Source organism: Lycium barbarum, chromosome 8 (assembly GCF_019175385.1).
Source record: "Lycium barbarum isolate Lr01 chromosome 8, ASM1917538v2, whole genome shotgun sequence".
Lineage (NCBI taxonomy): Eukaryota > Viridiplantae > Streptophyta > Magnoliopsida > Solanales > Solanaceae > Lycium > Lycium barbarum.
This window is the reverse complement of record NC_083344.1, coordinates 108,557,142-108,575,305: the sequence shown is the minus strand read 5'-3', so window position 1 is coordinate 108,575,305 and position 18,164 is coordinate 108,557,142. Positions and strand designations below refer to the sequence as shown.

The window sequence follows — 18,164 nt, the reverse complement described above, 5'->3', positions numbered from 1 at the left end:
GAGTCAACATATCTTTAAATATTTTACTAGTCTGGGTCGGATGGAAGACTGTTCCATCAAAACCTTTGTATCTGTATACTCTAGCATATAATACAACTGCATACTCGTCTGGGCAAAGCCCGGAACACATAAAGGAAATAAATGATTTAACACCACCAACAACATATGTGGTTTCTGTGCATTGACTTGGTAATTGAAGAGGCATCTTTATTCCTCAGGAAAATCAGGTTTCATTGAAAATACGTCACAAGGAGTACGAACTAGAAGGGAAACAGGATGAAGGATGCAGTAGCAGACTAATAACTTTAGCGAATGTGCAGTTACTGTACTTAAATTCCACCAATGTTTCAAAGTTCAGGTAATACATGGAACTTACCTTCTGCTTTCATAGGATATTTATATATTTTTATATATTGTGATCCTTAATCTCTTTAAGCAGCTGCATGTACTTTGTCAACTGCCTTTTGTGAAAAACTGGTGTGCCATCGTCTTTCATTTTTGTTACTCTGTTGTGGTACTTGGTGATGTGTTTGCATTTGATGCAATCTTGATCTTAATTACTAGCATGAAATGGATGTGAAGCAGCATTTAAGTAGACGACAGAGGGCACCATCTGGTAAGTTATAGAAATGACCAATAAAGTTACTTTTGTTTGTTTTATTCCAGAAAAATCACTCAAGTTTTACCTATTATCCCACAAAATAAATCCTACATAAAACACTAGAAAATAACATAAATGGTCCCTTAAGTTTGAGGTTAGGTCAAAAGTTGTGTTAGGATTGGAAAAGTCTTCTATTCATAACCGGAACAGAATTACAATAGGAGGAGCAACTCTCACACTCAACTATTACAAAAAACCAATCCTAAACTGAATACCTATATCTCACTCAAGTGTTTTCCTTACTGTTTTTCTCTCTTGCTCTTGGTTATGCTACAAATGATAGAAGGCTTCCCTATTTATAGGGATGAAATGAACCTATTGATGTCATTTGTGACTCAAGCAAACACTTGACAATTTGCCAAATACAAGGAAGATGTTTTCTTCCTTAAAACAAGGAATATGTTTTCTTCCTCAAAACAAGGGAAATGTTTTCTTCCTTGTTTTCTTCCTTAAAATGAGGGAGATGTTTCCTTCCTCAAATTATGGGATGGACCCAACAAATCTCCCCCTCCAGTCCCATACACCTGAAGGAGGGTACACTGGCTTTTAGTTTGAGTGTATGCCGACAAGTTCTTTGCACAATTCGAACTTGTCTCTCGGTACCACCTTGGTCAGCATGTCTGCAGGATTGTCGTTTGTGTTGATCTTGGAGGGCTTAAGTTCATGTTGCTCGACTGCTTCTCTGAGCCAGTGATATCGAACGTCAATATGTTTTGTGCGTGAGTGGTACCTCGAGTTTTTGCTGAGATCCATAGCGCTTTGACTATCATAATGAACTGTGTATTCTTCTTGTCGGAAACCCAGTTCTTGAAGGAAACGTTTCAGCCACATAAGCTCCTTCCCAGCTTCAACTGCGGCAATGTATTAGGCTTCTGTGGTTGATAGTGCTACACACTTTTGTAACTTAGATTGCCATGACACAGCTCCCCCTGCAAATGTGAATATATAACTCGAAGTTGATTTCCTGCTATCATAATCTCCTGCCATGTCAGCATCAGTGTAACCTTCCAAAATCGGCTTAGCTCCCCCATAGCACAAACATAGTCTGGATGTACCCTTCAGGTACCGTAGTATCCACTTGACAGCTTCCCAATGTTTTATTCCTGCATTTGATAAGTATCTGCTCACAACACCGACAACATGAGCAATGTCTGGCCTTGTGCACACTATTGCATACATCAAACTTCCAATTGCTGAAGAGTAGGGCACTGCTTTCATCTTCTTCTTTTCTTCTTCGGAAGAAGGACAACTTTCCTTTCTCAACTTGAAGTGATTTGCTAGTGGAGTACCAACAGGCTTGGTATTTTTCATGTTGAACCTTTTGATCACGCGTTCAGCGTATTCCTCTTGTGACAAGAACAACTTCTTTGCCTTTCGATCACGAATGATTTTCATGCCCAAGATATGTTGTGCAGGGCGTAAGTCTTTCATATCAAAGAACTTAGACAAATCTTTCTTCAAGTTGTTGATCATAGTTGCATCCTGGCCTACTATCAGCATATCATCTACATAGAGCAGAAGGATGATAAATTTTCCATCGGGGAACTTCTTCAAGTACACACAATGATCTGCAGTTGTTCTTTTGTATTGATATTTCAGCAAGAATGAGTCGAACTTTTTGTACCATTGCCTTAGGGCTTGTTTGAGACCGTAGAGACTCTTCCTTAACTTGCAAACGAGATGCTCTTTCTTTGGGATTCGGAAACCATCGGGCTGCTCCATGTATATTTCTTCCTCCAAATCACCATGCAGAAAAGCTGTTTTCACGTCCATCTACTCAAGTTCAAGATCCATACTTGCCACCAATCCGAGAACCACTCGGATAGACATCATCTTCACAACCGGCGAAAAAATCTCATCAAAGTCGATTCCTTCCTTCTGTTGGAAACCTTTGACTACGAGCCTTGCCTTGTACTTCACGATATTTCCGCTAGCATCTTTCTTGAGCTTGAAAACCCATTTGTTCTTCAAGGCCTTCTTTCTCGGAGGAAGTTTCACCAACTCATATGTTTGATTCTTTTGTAAAGAATTCATTTCTTCCTCCATGGCCTGTCGCCAATTGGATTTTTCACGATGAGATTGAGCTTCTTGAAAGCTCTTTGGCTCCCCCTCGCTGGTAAGAAGGATCCATTCTGTTGGCGAGTATGACCTTTGAGGGATTAACCCTCGTGCAGAACGTCGAACTTGATTATTTCCAGCTGCGTCTTGGGGTGAAGGCTCCCCCTGATCAAGAATTTCTTCGTTTTGATCATCATCAACATCTGCCGGATCAATGTTTTCTTGTTCATCATGGACATTATCATGAAGTTCCTCGTTGTTGAGAGGAATATGTGGTGATTCAGGGACATCATCTGGAGCATGATAACTTCGTTGCTTGTTGACTGTTGGAGCACACTCATGAAACTGGTTTTCATAGAACACGACGTCTCTACTTCAAATCACTTTCTTCATTTCGGGATCCCACAGCCTGTATCCGAACTCTTGATCTCCATAGCCGATAAAGATACACGGAGTTGATCTGAGATCAAGCTTCTGCCTCAAATCCTTGGATACATGCACAAATGCCTTGCACCCGAACACTTGCAAGTGAGAATATGAAATATCTTTCCCAGACCATATCTTTTCTGGAACTTCAAAGTTCAATGGGACTGAAGGTGACCTGTTTATAAGATAACAAGCTGTCAGAACAGCTTCGCCCCAGAATGGCTTTGGCAGTTTAGCCATACTGAGCATGCATTGGACTTTCTCAACAATAGTGCGGTTCATTCTTTCAGCTACACCGTTATGTTGTGGTGTTCGTGGCACCGTTTTCTCATGTCTGATCCCATGTTCAGCACAATATGCCAAAAACTCCCGGGAAGTGTACTCGCCTCCATTGTCGGATCGGAGGCATTTCAGCTTCTTTCCAGTCTCCCTTTCTACCATAGCATGGAATGTCTTGAAACGATCGAATACTTGATCCTTCGATTTGAGACAATAAGCCCAAACCTTCCGTGATGAGTCGTCGATGAATGTCACGAAGTATTTGCTACCACCAAGAGATTCTTCTTCAATGGGTCCACACACGTCAGAGTGGACAAGGCTCAGCAACTCGGAACGATTCTTTCTGGTGGAACTGAAAGAAACTCTATGTTGTTTCCCGAATAAATAGTGATCACAGGGATCCAAAGTTACGTCTTTATCTATTGAGATGGCTTCTTTCTTTGCAAGAGTCGTCAATCCCTTCAGACTCATGTGGCCCAATCGTCTATGCCACAAGTTTGGCGATGTCTCTTCTTCAACTGCATTGAGACTGGGTCGATACAACTTTACATTGGTATTGTAAAGAGTACCACAAATATGTCCTCTAGAAATAACCATAGAGCCTTTGGACAACTTCCACGTACCATCCTTGAACAGATTTCCATACCCCTGTCGATCCAGAGCTACTCCTGAGATCAGATTCAATCTCAGATCCGGAACATGACAAACCTCTTTCAACACAAGCGAGCTTCCATTGCTTGTTTTTATGTGCACATCACCAATGCCAACAATGCTTGAGAAACTGGTGTTGCCCATCTTCACAACGCCGTGGTCTCCAGATTTATAAGTACTGAACAAATCCCGGTGTGGAGTGGCATGGAATGATGCAGCAGTATCAATCACCCACTCAATATCATTTGTACCCACGTGTAGGCATGCTTCCTCTCCGCATGTAACAAGTGCAATGTCTGGTGACACGGTGACCATGGTCTCACCATCTTCCTTGCTCGAACTCTGGTTAGTTTGAGGCTGCTCCCGTTTAAGCTTTCGACACTCCACCTTCTTGTGGCCATAGTTTCCACAATAGTTACAATAGCCCTCGAACCAAGTGTTGGTATCGACGGACTTTCCCCGCTCTCGTGATCTCCCTCGAACTTGAGATCTTCTTCTACTTTGACCTCGACCTCTACCTTTGCCTCGGCCTCTTCCTCTACCTCCGCTTCTACCTCCGTTGTGTCCACTATTTTCAGAAACAAGGGCATATGATTGATCTACCCCGACTTCTTTTCTTCGCGATTCCTCGTTTATTAAGGCGTCCGTGACCATCTGCATGGTCACCTTACCATTGGGGGCGGAATTACTGAGAGTGACGACAAGAGTCTCCCAGCTATCAGGTAGAGAACTTAGGAGCAAGATTGCTTGCTCTTCATCTTTGAGAACCCATTCGGCTGCACTTAGCTGGTTCACGAGATCTTGGAACTGACTTGTGTGTTCTGTGACAGAGGTGCCGCTACGTAGCTTGTGATTTACCAATCGCCTCATCAACAATGTTTTATTTCGAGCCGTTTTTGCTTGGTACATGCTCCCAAGCTTTTCCCAAAGTTTGTAAGCACTCGTTTCCTGCGCTACATGATGGAATACACTATGGTCAATCCACTGTCGAATTTGTGCGACCATTTTCCTATTCATTCTTGCCCATTCTTCGTCTGTCTTCTTGTCGGGTTTGACACCTTTATTTTCGAGCGGCTCGGCTAAATCCTTCAAATTTAACAAGTCCTCCATACGAGGTTTCCACATGTTATAATTTGAGGATGTTAGCGGAATCATGGTATCCGATGATGATTTCTCCATGATATAGTGCACCTAATCTGCTTGTACTGGACTGTGGAAGCAGAATTAGGCAAAACGGGACTCACGGTTGAATTCGGAATGGTCGAAAACCTAGGGAACCGGTCTGACCAATATGAAAACCGGACAAAAACAGAGTGAACCGGGCTGCACTAATTCAAACCGAACCTGGCCGGTTTAACCACTGGCTGGTTGAAAAAGTCAACAAAAGGATGATGTGGCAATTGGACTTTGACCAGATGTGGTTCTGGTCAAACGGGTTGGTCTGGACAAAACGGGTTGTTCGTATCGGGTTTCTCCGGTCGTCTTCTCCGGCGAGCTGGTGGCCGGAAGGTGGCGGAGCGGCGGCGGCGATGGTGGACAGAGAAACTTTGACCGGACTTTTGGAGGCCTTCCGGTGGTCGAAAAATTCCGAAAAATATATATTCAGAATCCTCGGAACGAGATCTTTCTAATGGTATACTCAGAGCACAATTTTGGGACAAAAAAAATTTTGACTGAAAATTTTACGAAACTTTAAAAGATTGGCCTGGAAGATTAACCAAGCTCTTGATATCACTTGTTAGGATTGGAAAAGTCTTCTATTCATAGCCGGAACAGAATTCCAATAGGAGGAGCAACTCTCACACTCAACTATTACAAAAAACCAATCCTAAACTGAATACCTATATCTCACTCAAGTGTTTTCCTTACTATTTTTCTCTCTTGCTCTTGGTTATGCTACCAATGATAGAAGGCTTCCCTATTTATAGGGATGCAATGAACCTATTGATGTCATTTGTGACTCAAGCAAACACTTGAGTGAGACATAGGTATTCAGTTTAGGATTGGTTTTTTGTAATAGTTGAGTGTGAGAGTTGCTCCTCCTATTGGAATTCTGTTCCGGCTATGAATAGAAGACTTTTCCAATCCTAACAAGTGGTATCAAGAGCTTGGTTAATCTTCCAGGCCAATCTTTTAAAGTTTCGTAAAATTTTCAGTCAAAAGTTTTTTGTCCCAAAATTGTGCTCTGGGTATACCATTAGAAAGATCTCGTTCCGAGGATTCCGAATATATATTCAGAGCACAATTTTGGGACAAAAAAATTTTGACTAAAAATTTTACGGAACTTTAAAAGATTGGCCTGGAAGATTAACCAAGCTCTTATACCACTTGTTAGGATTGGAAAAGTCTTCTATTCATAACCGGAACAGAATTACAATAGGAGGAGCAACTCTCACACTCAACTATTACAAAAAACCAATCCTAAACTGAATACCTACATCTCACTCAAGTGTTTTCCTTACTGTTTTTCTCTCTTAAAATGAGGGAGATGTTTCCTTCCTCAAATTATGAGATGGACCCAACAAGTTGTCCTATAAATATGCTTTTGGACAGTTATTGACCTATAAATATGCTTTTGGACGGTTATTGCTCTGTAAGTAGACAGAAGAGGGATCGAAGAGGGAGCCCTCTGGTAAGCTTAAAGCAGGCCTCATATAGAAAACATTGGACAGTTATTGCTCTTTGGTGTGTACATGGGAAGTGGGTGTTTTCCATGATGTTTTCAACGCAAAAAGACTTCCGTCATATCATTTCTTACTGACATCATTTTGATGACACTCTAATTTAGTTCCTATAAAGGTTAGATCACGTCACACGAAGAAGGCATGTAATTAAATTTGAGTCAGTACATTAAACTTCTAATAATTGATAATTTTGGCATGCATCGCGTCTCTGCTTTTGCCGTTGATGGCCTTTATAGTTCGTAGAATCCGTCTAAAATCAAAATAATGAGGCATCAGAATAGGAGTTGAATCTTCCACGAGTCCTGAATATACCTGGAGACTAGCAGTTTGATGATTTTTGGAGAGTATGATTTCCTAATACCTTTCACAACTAATTTTTTAGTATTCGTTAACCAACATTTTTCCACTGATTATAACGGATATATTTAAGTGTTTGCAGATTTGCGAGTTCGCCAACTTGCAGAGTTTCTCATTATCGAGCAATTAATAGTCTTAAGTTAATCAAATTAATTCTCTCGAGGGATAATCGATAACGGGGATCATGAATGTTAGTACATAATGCATAGAGAATTGAGATAGACCATGTTGCCTATGGCATCAGGTAAAATAGAGTTAGCAAAAGAGATGTTCTATTATAACTCCAGCACATACAGATGTTGGAGCATATTACAAAAAGCATTGTCTTAAATATAGATAAAGCAAAATAACAGTTGAACAATTAATTAAAACATCACAAAATCATTTTTGCATACACTCCCAAAAACAATTTTCTTCAAACCAATCCCACACAATCAAAGCAAAAACAAAAAATTAAACACTAAAAAACCATGCGAAACAAAACACTGAACTGGCAGAAACCTGATTAATGCTTATATACTCCATCAATATTAATGTCTTCAGTTTGCTTGGCAAAAATACCCCCAACTGCCATTTTATTTTCCACTGACAGTTTCTTCTCCCGTTTCACCCAAATTGTAAGACATTATTTAATATAATAAATAGTATTCAATATAAGACAAAAGATTGCCAATGAAACTGTGTTTTTGGCATGAAGAAAATCATTTTTGAGGAAAATATTTTCATGAGGAAGTCATTTACTAGTATTAGCTTACCAGAACAGTTCGCATAAAAATGGGGAAGCTCACTTAACTTCATATTAGTTGCTCCAACTAACACTTAAACATTTAAACTTACCCTTACTATTAAAAAACATCATCAAGAAACTCTCCGATGTGCTAATAATATTATTAATTTGTGATTCGTATGTTTCCAAGAACATTTTTCATTCACCGACTAAACACCGATAAACATTTTTTTAGCAAAGTATAGGGAAAAGGCACAAGTATCCCCCTGAACTACACCCGAAGTTCCAGCGACACACTTTACCTTTACAGGGGTCCTAATACCCCCTAAACTATTTTAAAGTGTAATAAATACACCCTTCGGTGCTGAGGTGGCACAGAGAGTGTGCTCACTCTCTTGGAGGCATGTGAGCGGCAAAATATAAGCTACATTTCTAGTTAATATGGACATGTGTGCTTTTTTAATTGGACATGTTACAATCAATTAGTGAACATAATTAATTAACATTAAAATTTAAGCTGATATCTTTTTAATTAATTTTCTTTCTTTATTTTTGTGAAATAGAGTCAAATTTTATTATATTTTAATTTTTTAGAAATTTAAAAACTCCATGGAAGCTCTGTTCTACTCGAAAAACTCAAGTCAAATTTTATTCTCCAAGAAATCAGTCAATTGTTTTTGAAATAGAGCTAGTTTAATTCATTTTATTCTCCTTCTTCTTCATTTTTGGGTATTAAAATTCAATAAAAACTCAGTCAAATCCGAATCAACTAAGCTCAAATTTCAACTAGAACTTCACAACAACATTATCACCAAACCCATGTAATCAATTTGGCTAACAACTAAGAATTTCGACAAACCCATTTTTTTTGTTCTAAAGCTTTTTTAACGTTCAACAATGGTGGATTCGAAATTCTTTCTCCATTTTCGTATCTCACACTCTACTCCGTCCCTAGCATTTCTATTCCGCTCATCGAACCACCCCCATTTCTCCCAAACACCATCAGACCTCCTCTAATCACCAAAGCTCAGCCATTGCTCAACACCAAAAAACTACATAGTCGCTACCCATTTCACGAAATCACCTTCATTTTGCTACAAGACAAAGGAGAGCAAAAAGAATGATGAAGAAACAAGAAAAAATGAAAATAAATAAATTAAAGTGATAAAATGATGTGTCAGGCGCGTGTATACACTGCATCTAATGTAATTGGGATTTGGGTCCACGTCAACACATAAGGTGCAAAGAAATATGGCAAAAAAAAGTTTAGGAGTAATAGGACCCCCATAAAAGTAAGGTGAATCACTGGAAATTCGGGTATAGTTCAGGGGTACTTATGCCTTTTCCCCAAAGTATACCCATGAAATCCAAAATAAATTACTTTTGTCATACAAGACAAAATCTCAGCCATAAATAATTTACTTATAGATAATTATTTATAGTTGATTTCTTTTAGTATGTTGATAATGTATTAAAAAAATAAATTAAAACTGTCCTGAGTATCTAAAATTAAACCTAATAGTAACAGATCTGCGGCAGAGTAGGTAAAAGAAATTAAAGAATCATTGGGGATTGGGATTTGTTACCTTTGCGATTGTGAAAGAGGTCGAAATAGGATATCATATATGCTTGAAAAGCTTCATCCAATGCTCTTCAACCTCTCCACGTCTTTCATTCTCTCGGGAATCTCCGTTAGCTCTGGACAGTAATAAATACCAAGACCTTTAATCAGTGGCATGGCAATTGTGGCTAAATGCCATCTTTCTAGCCTCTCAAGTAATACAAGACGAAGGAACTCCAGTTGACCGAAGCTGTTATCATTGCAGGTAATTTCTTTTCCTTCATAAGCTGCTACTAAATCGAGATCCCTTAGGTTTGGCAACATTCCCAGAATAGGCATTGGATCTTCCATGAGTCTTGAACACTGAAGGATCATCATTGTGATGGAATTTGGAAACGGGCCTGACAGAGGCATTTTTTCTATTCTCCCAAATAACCACAATTTCTGGAGCTTTTGACAAGAACTAAAATATTCAAGGGCCGGGGATGATTGATCAGCTTTACACACCAAAATGAGAGTGCTAAGTTTTTTCAAGCTGCCAGTGTTGTTTAGAGAGTAAGCTTCCTCAATATTAACCATGCTTAATTCTCGAAGATTGACTAAATCAATAGGGTCAATATCCTTCCACTGATCACAAGAAATTTCTTTAAGAACTTGAAGACTTGTGAGTTTGTTTATACGTTTTAGAGGTTTTAGATATGGAGCAACTAAATGTCTTAGATTTATTAGGTCAGTTGTCTCGGGGGGTAGTTGGCATGAGTTTCCGTTTTCATTGACAAAAAGTGTCTGTAAATTCTTGAGGTTGCCAATGGAGGAGGGAAGATCATGGATACATGTCAATCTTAAGAATTTGAGGTGGTACAACCTTCCTATGGCATCAGGTACTATAGATGTAGTGCTAGAACGATTATTCAAGTACAACACATATATATGTTGGAACTTATTACAGAACTTTATAAGACCCATCTTATAAAGATCTGAATCGAAGAACATAATTGACCTCAACTTCAAGTTAGAAAGATAAAGTGAGAGGTACCTTTGTGCTTGACCATGAACGGCATGTCTGAGACATAAGGAGGATATGAAGTGATTTCTTGGATCATAAATGTCAAAGAAGTTTACCTCTAATGCCTTTTTTACAGTAAGATCGCGAAGTAGATCATGAATCCTGCATTTAGAAACTTTTTCCCAAAATGTATCTACTACTTGAACCAAGCTTCGCCTTATCAGCTCATTCAGGAAGTCTTGAGCTACATCCTCCATTCTTTCTTCTCCTCTTGGTATCAATCCGTCAGCCATCCACAACCACATTATGTTTTCAGCATCAATCTGACTATCTTCTGGAAAAATACCAAAGTAAAGAAAACAGTGTTTAAGCACAGTTGGCAATTCCTTGTAGCTCAGTGATAGTATGTCCAAGATTGCAATGAAATCATCTTTCACATGGTTCCAAAGGTGTTCCTTCACCCTTTCCCATTCTTCTATCCCCTTTTTATGTGAAAGAAGCCCGCTTAGTGCCGCAATTGCAAGAGGTAATCCTCCACATTTTCCCACCATATCCCTAGCTAGCATTTCCATTGCTGGGATCATTGCCTCAACTTCGAGTAGTTTCCTGCGAAAGAGGTCCCAACTTTCTTCTTCTGTTAGGAAACGAAGGCTACGGGGAAAACAATTGTCATCTGCTCTTTTGGCCACATCCTCATTGCGTGTGGTAATAATAACTCTGCTTCCATTTTTGCTATCGGGAAATGCTCTTTCCAGGCTTCCCCATGCTTCTCTCTGCCATATGTCATCAACCACCACAAGGTATTTTTTCTCTTCTAGTAGATTCCGAAGGTGTCTTTCTAGATCTGTCACGTCCGTCATCTTATCCAACAAATCTAGAGTTTCCTTGGCACGTCCTTGGATGGATTTGATGATATTCTTGATGAGATCCATGGTGTTATACTGTTGAGAAACACATACCCAAGCACGTACATCGAAGATATCGGTTAGACTAGGGGAGTGGTAGAGATTTTTTGAAAGAGTGGTCTTGCCTAACCCACCCATACCATAAATGGAGAAGACGGTTCGGCGTGGCTTTTCTTTGACAAGTTCAGCAAGCAATGTTTCTACAACATCCTTAAAGCCAACAAAAGTTTGATCTTGCTTATCCATATAAGAGGTAGTTCTCCTCGAGCCAGATCTCTGATTGTATGGCCTATAATTATTTGGTCCTTCTCCTACATTATCGATATCTCTAATACCATAAGTCTCTCGTTTGCGAGAGATATCCATGATTCGCTGCTTGAGTGATTGGATCTCCTTGCTTACATTGTAGAATTTGGTCTCCTTCCTGCAGATGCAAGCACAAGCCTTCAGACGACTAGCAAGTCCATCACCATCACCTTCACCAGTCTCTAAGCTGTAAGTCTACAGTATAGCGACAACGTCATTAGCAACCTCGTTAATTTCAAACACCTATTGTTGAACTGTATGATCTTCAACTTGCTTTCTCTTTGCAGCTTTGAAGAAAGACTGCATGAAGAGCAGCTCATTTCTCAGCCACTTCACATCCTGTCTCAGACTTTTGCGTAGGGAAGCTTCCTGTATGAGGAAGTCCCCCAGCTTTTGAACTGCAAACAACACAAAGGCATCAACCAGTTTAAAGAGTATTGATTCTTAGTATACTCAGAGCTGAAAAAAGATATATTGGTATACAACTTGGAAATGGGAGAAAGATGTATAAACTCTGAAGCAGACATAAAATTGAGAACAAATAGCGTGTTCAAGGGGTCCAATGGTTTGTGGAAAAAAAGAATTATGATTAGACAAGGCAAGAGAAAATGAAAGGTCCCATTTTCAAAATGGACAAAGATGCAAGCTAAGCGAAAGGTACATTTTTGGAAATATCCCAATTCTTAGTGGTCCTTGGCTGCCTTCAAAAAGAGTGGCTGAATATGCTGGTTTTTTCTTCTTTTGTTATAGGTTTTTTTTTTTTTTTGGATATTGTCTTTTGTTATAGTTAAAAAAAAAAAAAACTAAAGAAAGATCTTAAAATCTTAAACATGTCGAATTTTCTAAGTTACTCTTGTGAAACAACCCCAGCAGATTCCTTATTTCGGAAACAACCTCCCTATCTTTCGAGGTAGGCGTAAGGTCTGCGTACATTTTACCATCTCCAGACCTCACATTGTGGGATTTCACTGGGTATGTTGTTGGAATTATTATTATTGTTTAAATGGGTTCTACGCAGTGCAAATTTGGATTAATCGAACAAAAATATATTTGATGGTTGTCCTTTTTTGTGGTTAGCTGCTTGGTACCTTGCCCTCTTTTTATTTTGTTGCATCCTATGAACCTTTTAAACCACGATCTAAAAATTCCTTTTGAGAAAACGTTAGATCACAATCTAATGTTTTAAGTTTGAGCAATTTATGAGCAAATATCAAACTCGAGTCTAATGTCCTAAATGGTAATTTCTCAGGGGCTATATTCACACAACTTTTCAAAATAGCGACAATTTAAATGATGACCTCAAAAAGGGCTTAAAAAGGGAACCCCGGTGCACTAAGCTCTCGGCTATGTGCGGGGTCTTGAATGGTGATTTGTTCAAGGACTATATTATACGCAATCTTACCCTACATTTTTTTAAGAGGTTGTTTTCACGGCTTGAACCTGTGATCTCCTGCACCATGACAACAACTTTACCAGTTACGTCAAGGCTTTCCTTAAATATGAAAAAGGGCTATTTGCATAAAACAACCTTTATCATTTAAGTGGATATCCACCTGCTATCAGATGATTATACGAAGAAAAAAAAAACTAAAAGAATGACACCATTTATGTCATGATTCAGCCTAAAAATCTATGTCTTGGTTTTCACTTTAATCAAAGCTGGAAAAAATCTGGGAAAAGAGAGAGAGATAATATAAGATTAAGTTGAAGAAACTAAAGCAAGTTGATTGTGAGTTTGGTTGCATAGTTGTAGAGGGTCCCATTCATTATGTGATTAAACATAACTAGAAAATCCGACACATGAACATGGGGCTTGTGGAATAGTGTTTATGTGGAGCCAAGAGACATGTTGTACAAAGGTCCACAACCTAATAATTTGTTTGGACGTCGTGATATTTTTGTCCTGGAAAAATATATATGTGGAGCCAAGAGACATGTTGTACAAAGGTCCACAACCTAGTGATTTGTTTAGACGTCGTGATATTTTGTCCACATGTTTATATTGAATTTAAAATTATACGAAAGTAAATATTACGAGACTATAAGTAAATCATACTATCTTGGCTTGTTTTTCTTCTTTTTATTTTTTGCTTTTAATAGAAGTATTTTCTTGTTCTAACCAATCAATTTTTTTATAAGTGTCTACACGAATTGATATTGTTATAGACGTTTCTCTCCCTGTGGACAAATTGAAGTTAATAAATGTTTATTTTTTTGTTCATTATTATGGGGACAAAGATGAAAGATAAAAGAAAGGTACATTAGACCTGTTTGATAGGAGAGGAGGTGTCCGGGGTGTGGGGGTGGGGGTGCGAGGGTCGGGAGGGGGGGGGGGGGTTAATATAAAGATGACGTTGATGATCCATCAGGAAATTATTGATCTATTGGCATTGATCTAGTCTGTTGAGGATATAATTAAGTAAAAAAAATATGTATTTTCTTTGATAGTTTAAGCTTTTAGACTAGACAGTCACATACTTTTACATGGTATTAGAGTAAGCTGAGGTCGTGAATTTGAGTCTCACCGCCACAATTATCAAATTCACGTGCTTGGCCCTTGAAAAAGAATCAGGTCCACGTGAGAAAGTTGTTGAAAATATAATTAAATAAATAAAAGTGTGTTATCTCTAATAACTTAAACTTTTATATTGCACGATAACATACTTCTACATCGTCTTGGTGGCCCTAGTTCTGATAGGTCGAGTCCCTTTAATTAATGTATACAATATTCTTTTTAAGTTCTTTTTGAGATCTTCAGTTGCAAAATCCGAACAAGTTAGCTGCCTTCATGATTACTAAAGTTTTCTCGAGAAGTGCATTTGATAGTTGCGTGTATCACATGATGGTATCTGGTAATTCAAATATTTATTTACTATTAAATGTTGATGATATGCTTATTGCTGTTCTAATAGTTTGACAGAGATAAATAATTTGAAGAAACTGCTAAATGAGGAGTTTAACATGAAAGATTTATGTGAAGCTAAGAAAATCAGAGAGTGATGGCGATGAACCAGCTAATAATGCAGATGTAACCGATGATGAAGATAGTGAAGGGGATGAAGAATATACGCATTTTAGTCCCCAGAACCAACCAGAACCAACTCACCACCACGTACCACCTCTGATGGCGGAAAACCCAATTCATGACAGCCCAATGCTATGGCATTCTGACTATATTCCATTTCTTGACTGTCTACAAGGTTGTGAGGATGCATTTGTCTTCACAAAAGATGATGATATAAGTCGCCAAAAAATGCGGATTGAACAAAAAAATCTCATGACTGATGAATGCGTCCTTGCAAAGGGAATGATGTTCACATCAAAAAAGGCGTTGCAATGGGCTGTCAGAATGTATTGTATAAAGGATATGAGGGAGTTTAAGGTTGATGACTCAACCAAATCGGTATGGAGGCTGGTTTGTAAGTGACAAACTCAAGGCTATCGGTGGTTGCTTCGTGGAATTGTTAATCCTGATGGTCTACGGGAAATCACAAAATTCCATCCAAAGCACACTTGTGATATGGGACAAAATCGAGCGGATCATTTTAATTTAGATATAAACATGATTGATCACGTGTTGCTTAAAGAAATTGAGGAAACTCCAAGGTAACTTATCTGACCTAGTTCATTATATATCTTACAACAATTAAAATATCATTGCTAAATGTTGTTTGTTTAAACTTATGCAGGATGCCCTTCAAAACTTGTATTAGCATGGTCCACTCCAAATATGGTAAAATCATAAGCAAGAGAAAGGGATTTCTCGGGCGTAGACGTGCTTTTGAAATGATCTTTGGACCTTGGGAATCCTCTTTTCGGGCGTTGTCGGGGTATATAGCGGCTCTACAACATGCTAATCCTGGCACTATTGTACAGTGGCGGCTTTTAGAGGGCAGAATTTTTGACTTCGTCTTTTGAGCATTCAAACCAAGTATTGATGGTTTTGCTCATTGCCGGAATGTGATATCAATAGATGGGACGTATGTATATGGCCGATATGACATTAAGCTTCTAATTGCAATAGGTATGGATGCCAATGGGTCAATATTCCCTCTTGCTTTTGCAATTGCCGCCAACGAGAGCAACGAGACATGGGGGATGTTCTTGACTCATCTGAAAACTCATGTTAAGGGTCGTCAGGGCATGTGTGTCCTATCGGATCGTCATAAAGGCATATTGCACAATATGCATACTCTGGAAGGGTGGCAGCCTCCACATGCTTACCATCGATATTGTTTAAGGCACTTAAAGGCTAATTTGCAAACAAAGTTTGGAAATGGCATTGTAAACAAATTGATGTGGGGGCTGCGGTGCAGCATCAACAAAGAAAATGGGCTGCAAAAATGGAGCTGCTAAGGGAAGTAAGTGAAGAGGCATATGTTTGGTTAATGAAATTACAAGTTGAAAAATGGACGCTTTATGCTGATAGAGGAAGGAGATGGGGCATGCTCACAACGAACAGCTCGGAGTCTTTCAATAGACTCCTCAAATCTGCTCGAGGACTACCTGTCACCGCAATGGTCAGTCTAACTTTCAAGCAGGTCATGGAGCGATTTGCGGATAGGACAAGGCAGGCCAGAGCCATATTAGCCCAGGACGGAACATGGATGCCAAAGCCCTACAAAAAGATGGAGCACCATAGGAGAAAGGCAGAGGGTCACCAAATGATCGAGTATGACGTCGTTGAACGAGTGTATGAAGTTAGAATGGGTTATTACGACGGTAAAGGAGGAAACAAACATATCGTTACTGAGCGTACAAAATCATGCACTTGTGATAAGTGGTAAACGTACCACATGCCATGTTCTCATGCAGTCAAGAGCTTTGAGAGAATGGCCAGAAATGTAACTGATTATGTGGCGGAGGAATATAAGGTCATAAAATACCTTAGAGCATATTCCTGCCACTTCCATCCCCTTGGTAATCAAGCTTATTGGTCAGCCGCGCCGTTTTCTGTGGTTGCGAACAAGAATCATATCCATAAATTGGGAAAAAACAAGCTAATTCGTTATCATAATCAAATGGATGTTAGCGAAAAGACTTACTCTCGCAAGTGCTCGATATGTAAGCAATTTGGGCATGATAAACGTTTATGTGGGCAAAACTCCCGTAGTGGAAGCACATCTGGAAGTAGAAGAGTGTATAGGACTTGATTTTTTTTAAGTCTATTGTAATTGAATGATGTATTTCGTTGCTAATGGAATGAAATATTTTTCTATTATTATGAACCTCTCGTATTGAATGAATTATTTTTAAATATTCTATTTATTTTTGCACATTCAAAAGATGTGGATTACACAATACAATGACAAAATAAAAAAGACATAAAATAAAAAAACAACCTAATATAAACTTAAATATAACAAGTTTTCAAACTTACTTCGGAGCACTTTACAACCCTTAAAACGACGATCCAAATGTATATGTTTACTTGATATAATGAGCCGATATTATTGTACACTAAAAAAAAAACTAAATTCTATATAAAATATTTATATTCCGGTGTTTTGAAACGTGACTAATGTTCGGTCAAAGTACGAAAAAAAGCTTAATTTTGAGTTTGATTTCCAAAGAATAAAGGTTGGGGTTGGGGGGAAAGAGAGTTTCACGCACAGAATCTGTGCATGAAAGGACCAAACTGTAAATGTACACTTTGGCCCTTTCTGTCACGCCCCGAACCTGGGCCTGGACGTAACACGGCACCCGGTGCCTGACTGCATGTGACCGAGCGAACCAACTGGCTGACTGAATCAACATGTGATATCAAAACATAACTGAATGTGGAAACAATTAAACACATGCTGATATACTAAAGGTCTGACTGAAATCATAATGCGGAAATACTTAGACAATCTGAAATATATCTGAAGGTAGCCAACATGGCTAAACCAAAACAACTGAACGACTGAGTATAATTGTCTACAAGGCTAACATAACAAATATCCGACTGTCTGAACTGTGTCTATGAAGCCTCTAAGAGTACTGAATAATATAACTGTCTATAAACTGAATTAACTAGATAGCTGACAACGCCCCAAAGGAATTTGGGGCTCACCAGTAGCTGATACGTGCACTCCTAAATAGCTGAGTCGTCAACCTGTGTATCGTTGCCTGCATCGCGAGATGCAGGCCCCCAAGCAATAAAAAGGGACATCAACACATTTGAATTGTACTGGTATGTAAAGCAACTGAAGTAATAAAATACTGAAGCTGAAACTGATAACTGTAACTGTAATAGCAAGGAAGTAAATATATGAATGCTCCCTGCTCTGTATCTGAATCATCTGTATTATCTGTGTTTGTATATGTGGGGCCTCGGCCTAGTAGTGCGTCAGTCAATGGCCTCGGCCATATATACGTATACACAAGACTGTGCAGTGCCCTCGGGCAAAATCACATATGTATAATTATGGTTAATTAATAAGGACTGAGACCATAACAACAATGAACAATTCTGAACTGAAATAGACATGCTGGACTAAATTGAAAACACTGACTGTTTCTGAGCATACTGAATTTCTAGACTGAGACTCATGTGGTAAC

The 18,164-nt window shown here is 38.9% G+C and overlaps 1 protein-coding gene across 3 annotated transcripts; it reads right to left on the bottom strand.

The window, feature by feature from the left end:
* Positions 1–7,489: 7,489 nt before the first annotated feature.
* On the bottom strand, positions 7,490–12,359 carry LOC132606613 (putative disease resistance RPP13-like protein 3). 3 transcript variants are annotated; one of them, XM_060320190.1, is made up of 3 exons: positions 10,441–12,359; positions 9,430–9,541; positions 7,490–8,937 (listed from the first exon to the last, which is right to left on the bottom strand). In XM_060320190.1, the coding sequence occupies exons 1-2, from the start codon at positions 11,679–11,681 to the stop codon at positions 9,463–9,465; spliced, it is 1,320 nt and encodes a 439-aa protein (XP_060176173.1). In that variant the 5' UTR covers positions 11,682–12,359; the 3' UTR covers positions 7,490–8,937; positions 9,430–9,462. The 3 variants fall into 3 exon arrangements, with proteins under 3 accessions (XP_060176173.1, XP_060176172.1, XP_060176171.1); XM_060320189.1 differs by having other exon boundaries at positions 7,490–9,541; XM_060320188.1 differs by having other exon boundaries at positions 9,430–12,350.
* Positions 12,360–18,164: the final 5,805 nt, after the last annotated feature.

Excerpts from the sequence above, each read along its gene's own strand:
- LOC132606613 (XM_060320188.1), bottom strand. The coding sequence starts at position 11,681 with ATGGATATCTCTCGCAAACGAGAGACTTATGGTATTAGAGATATCGAT.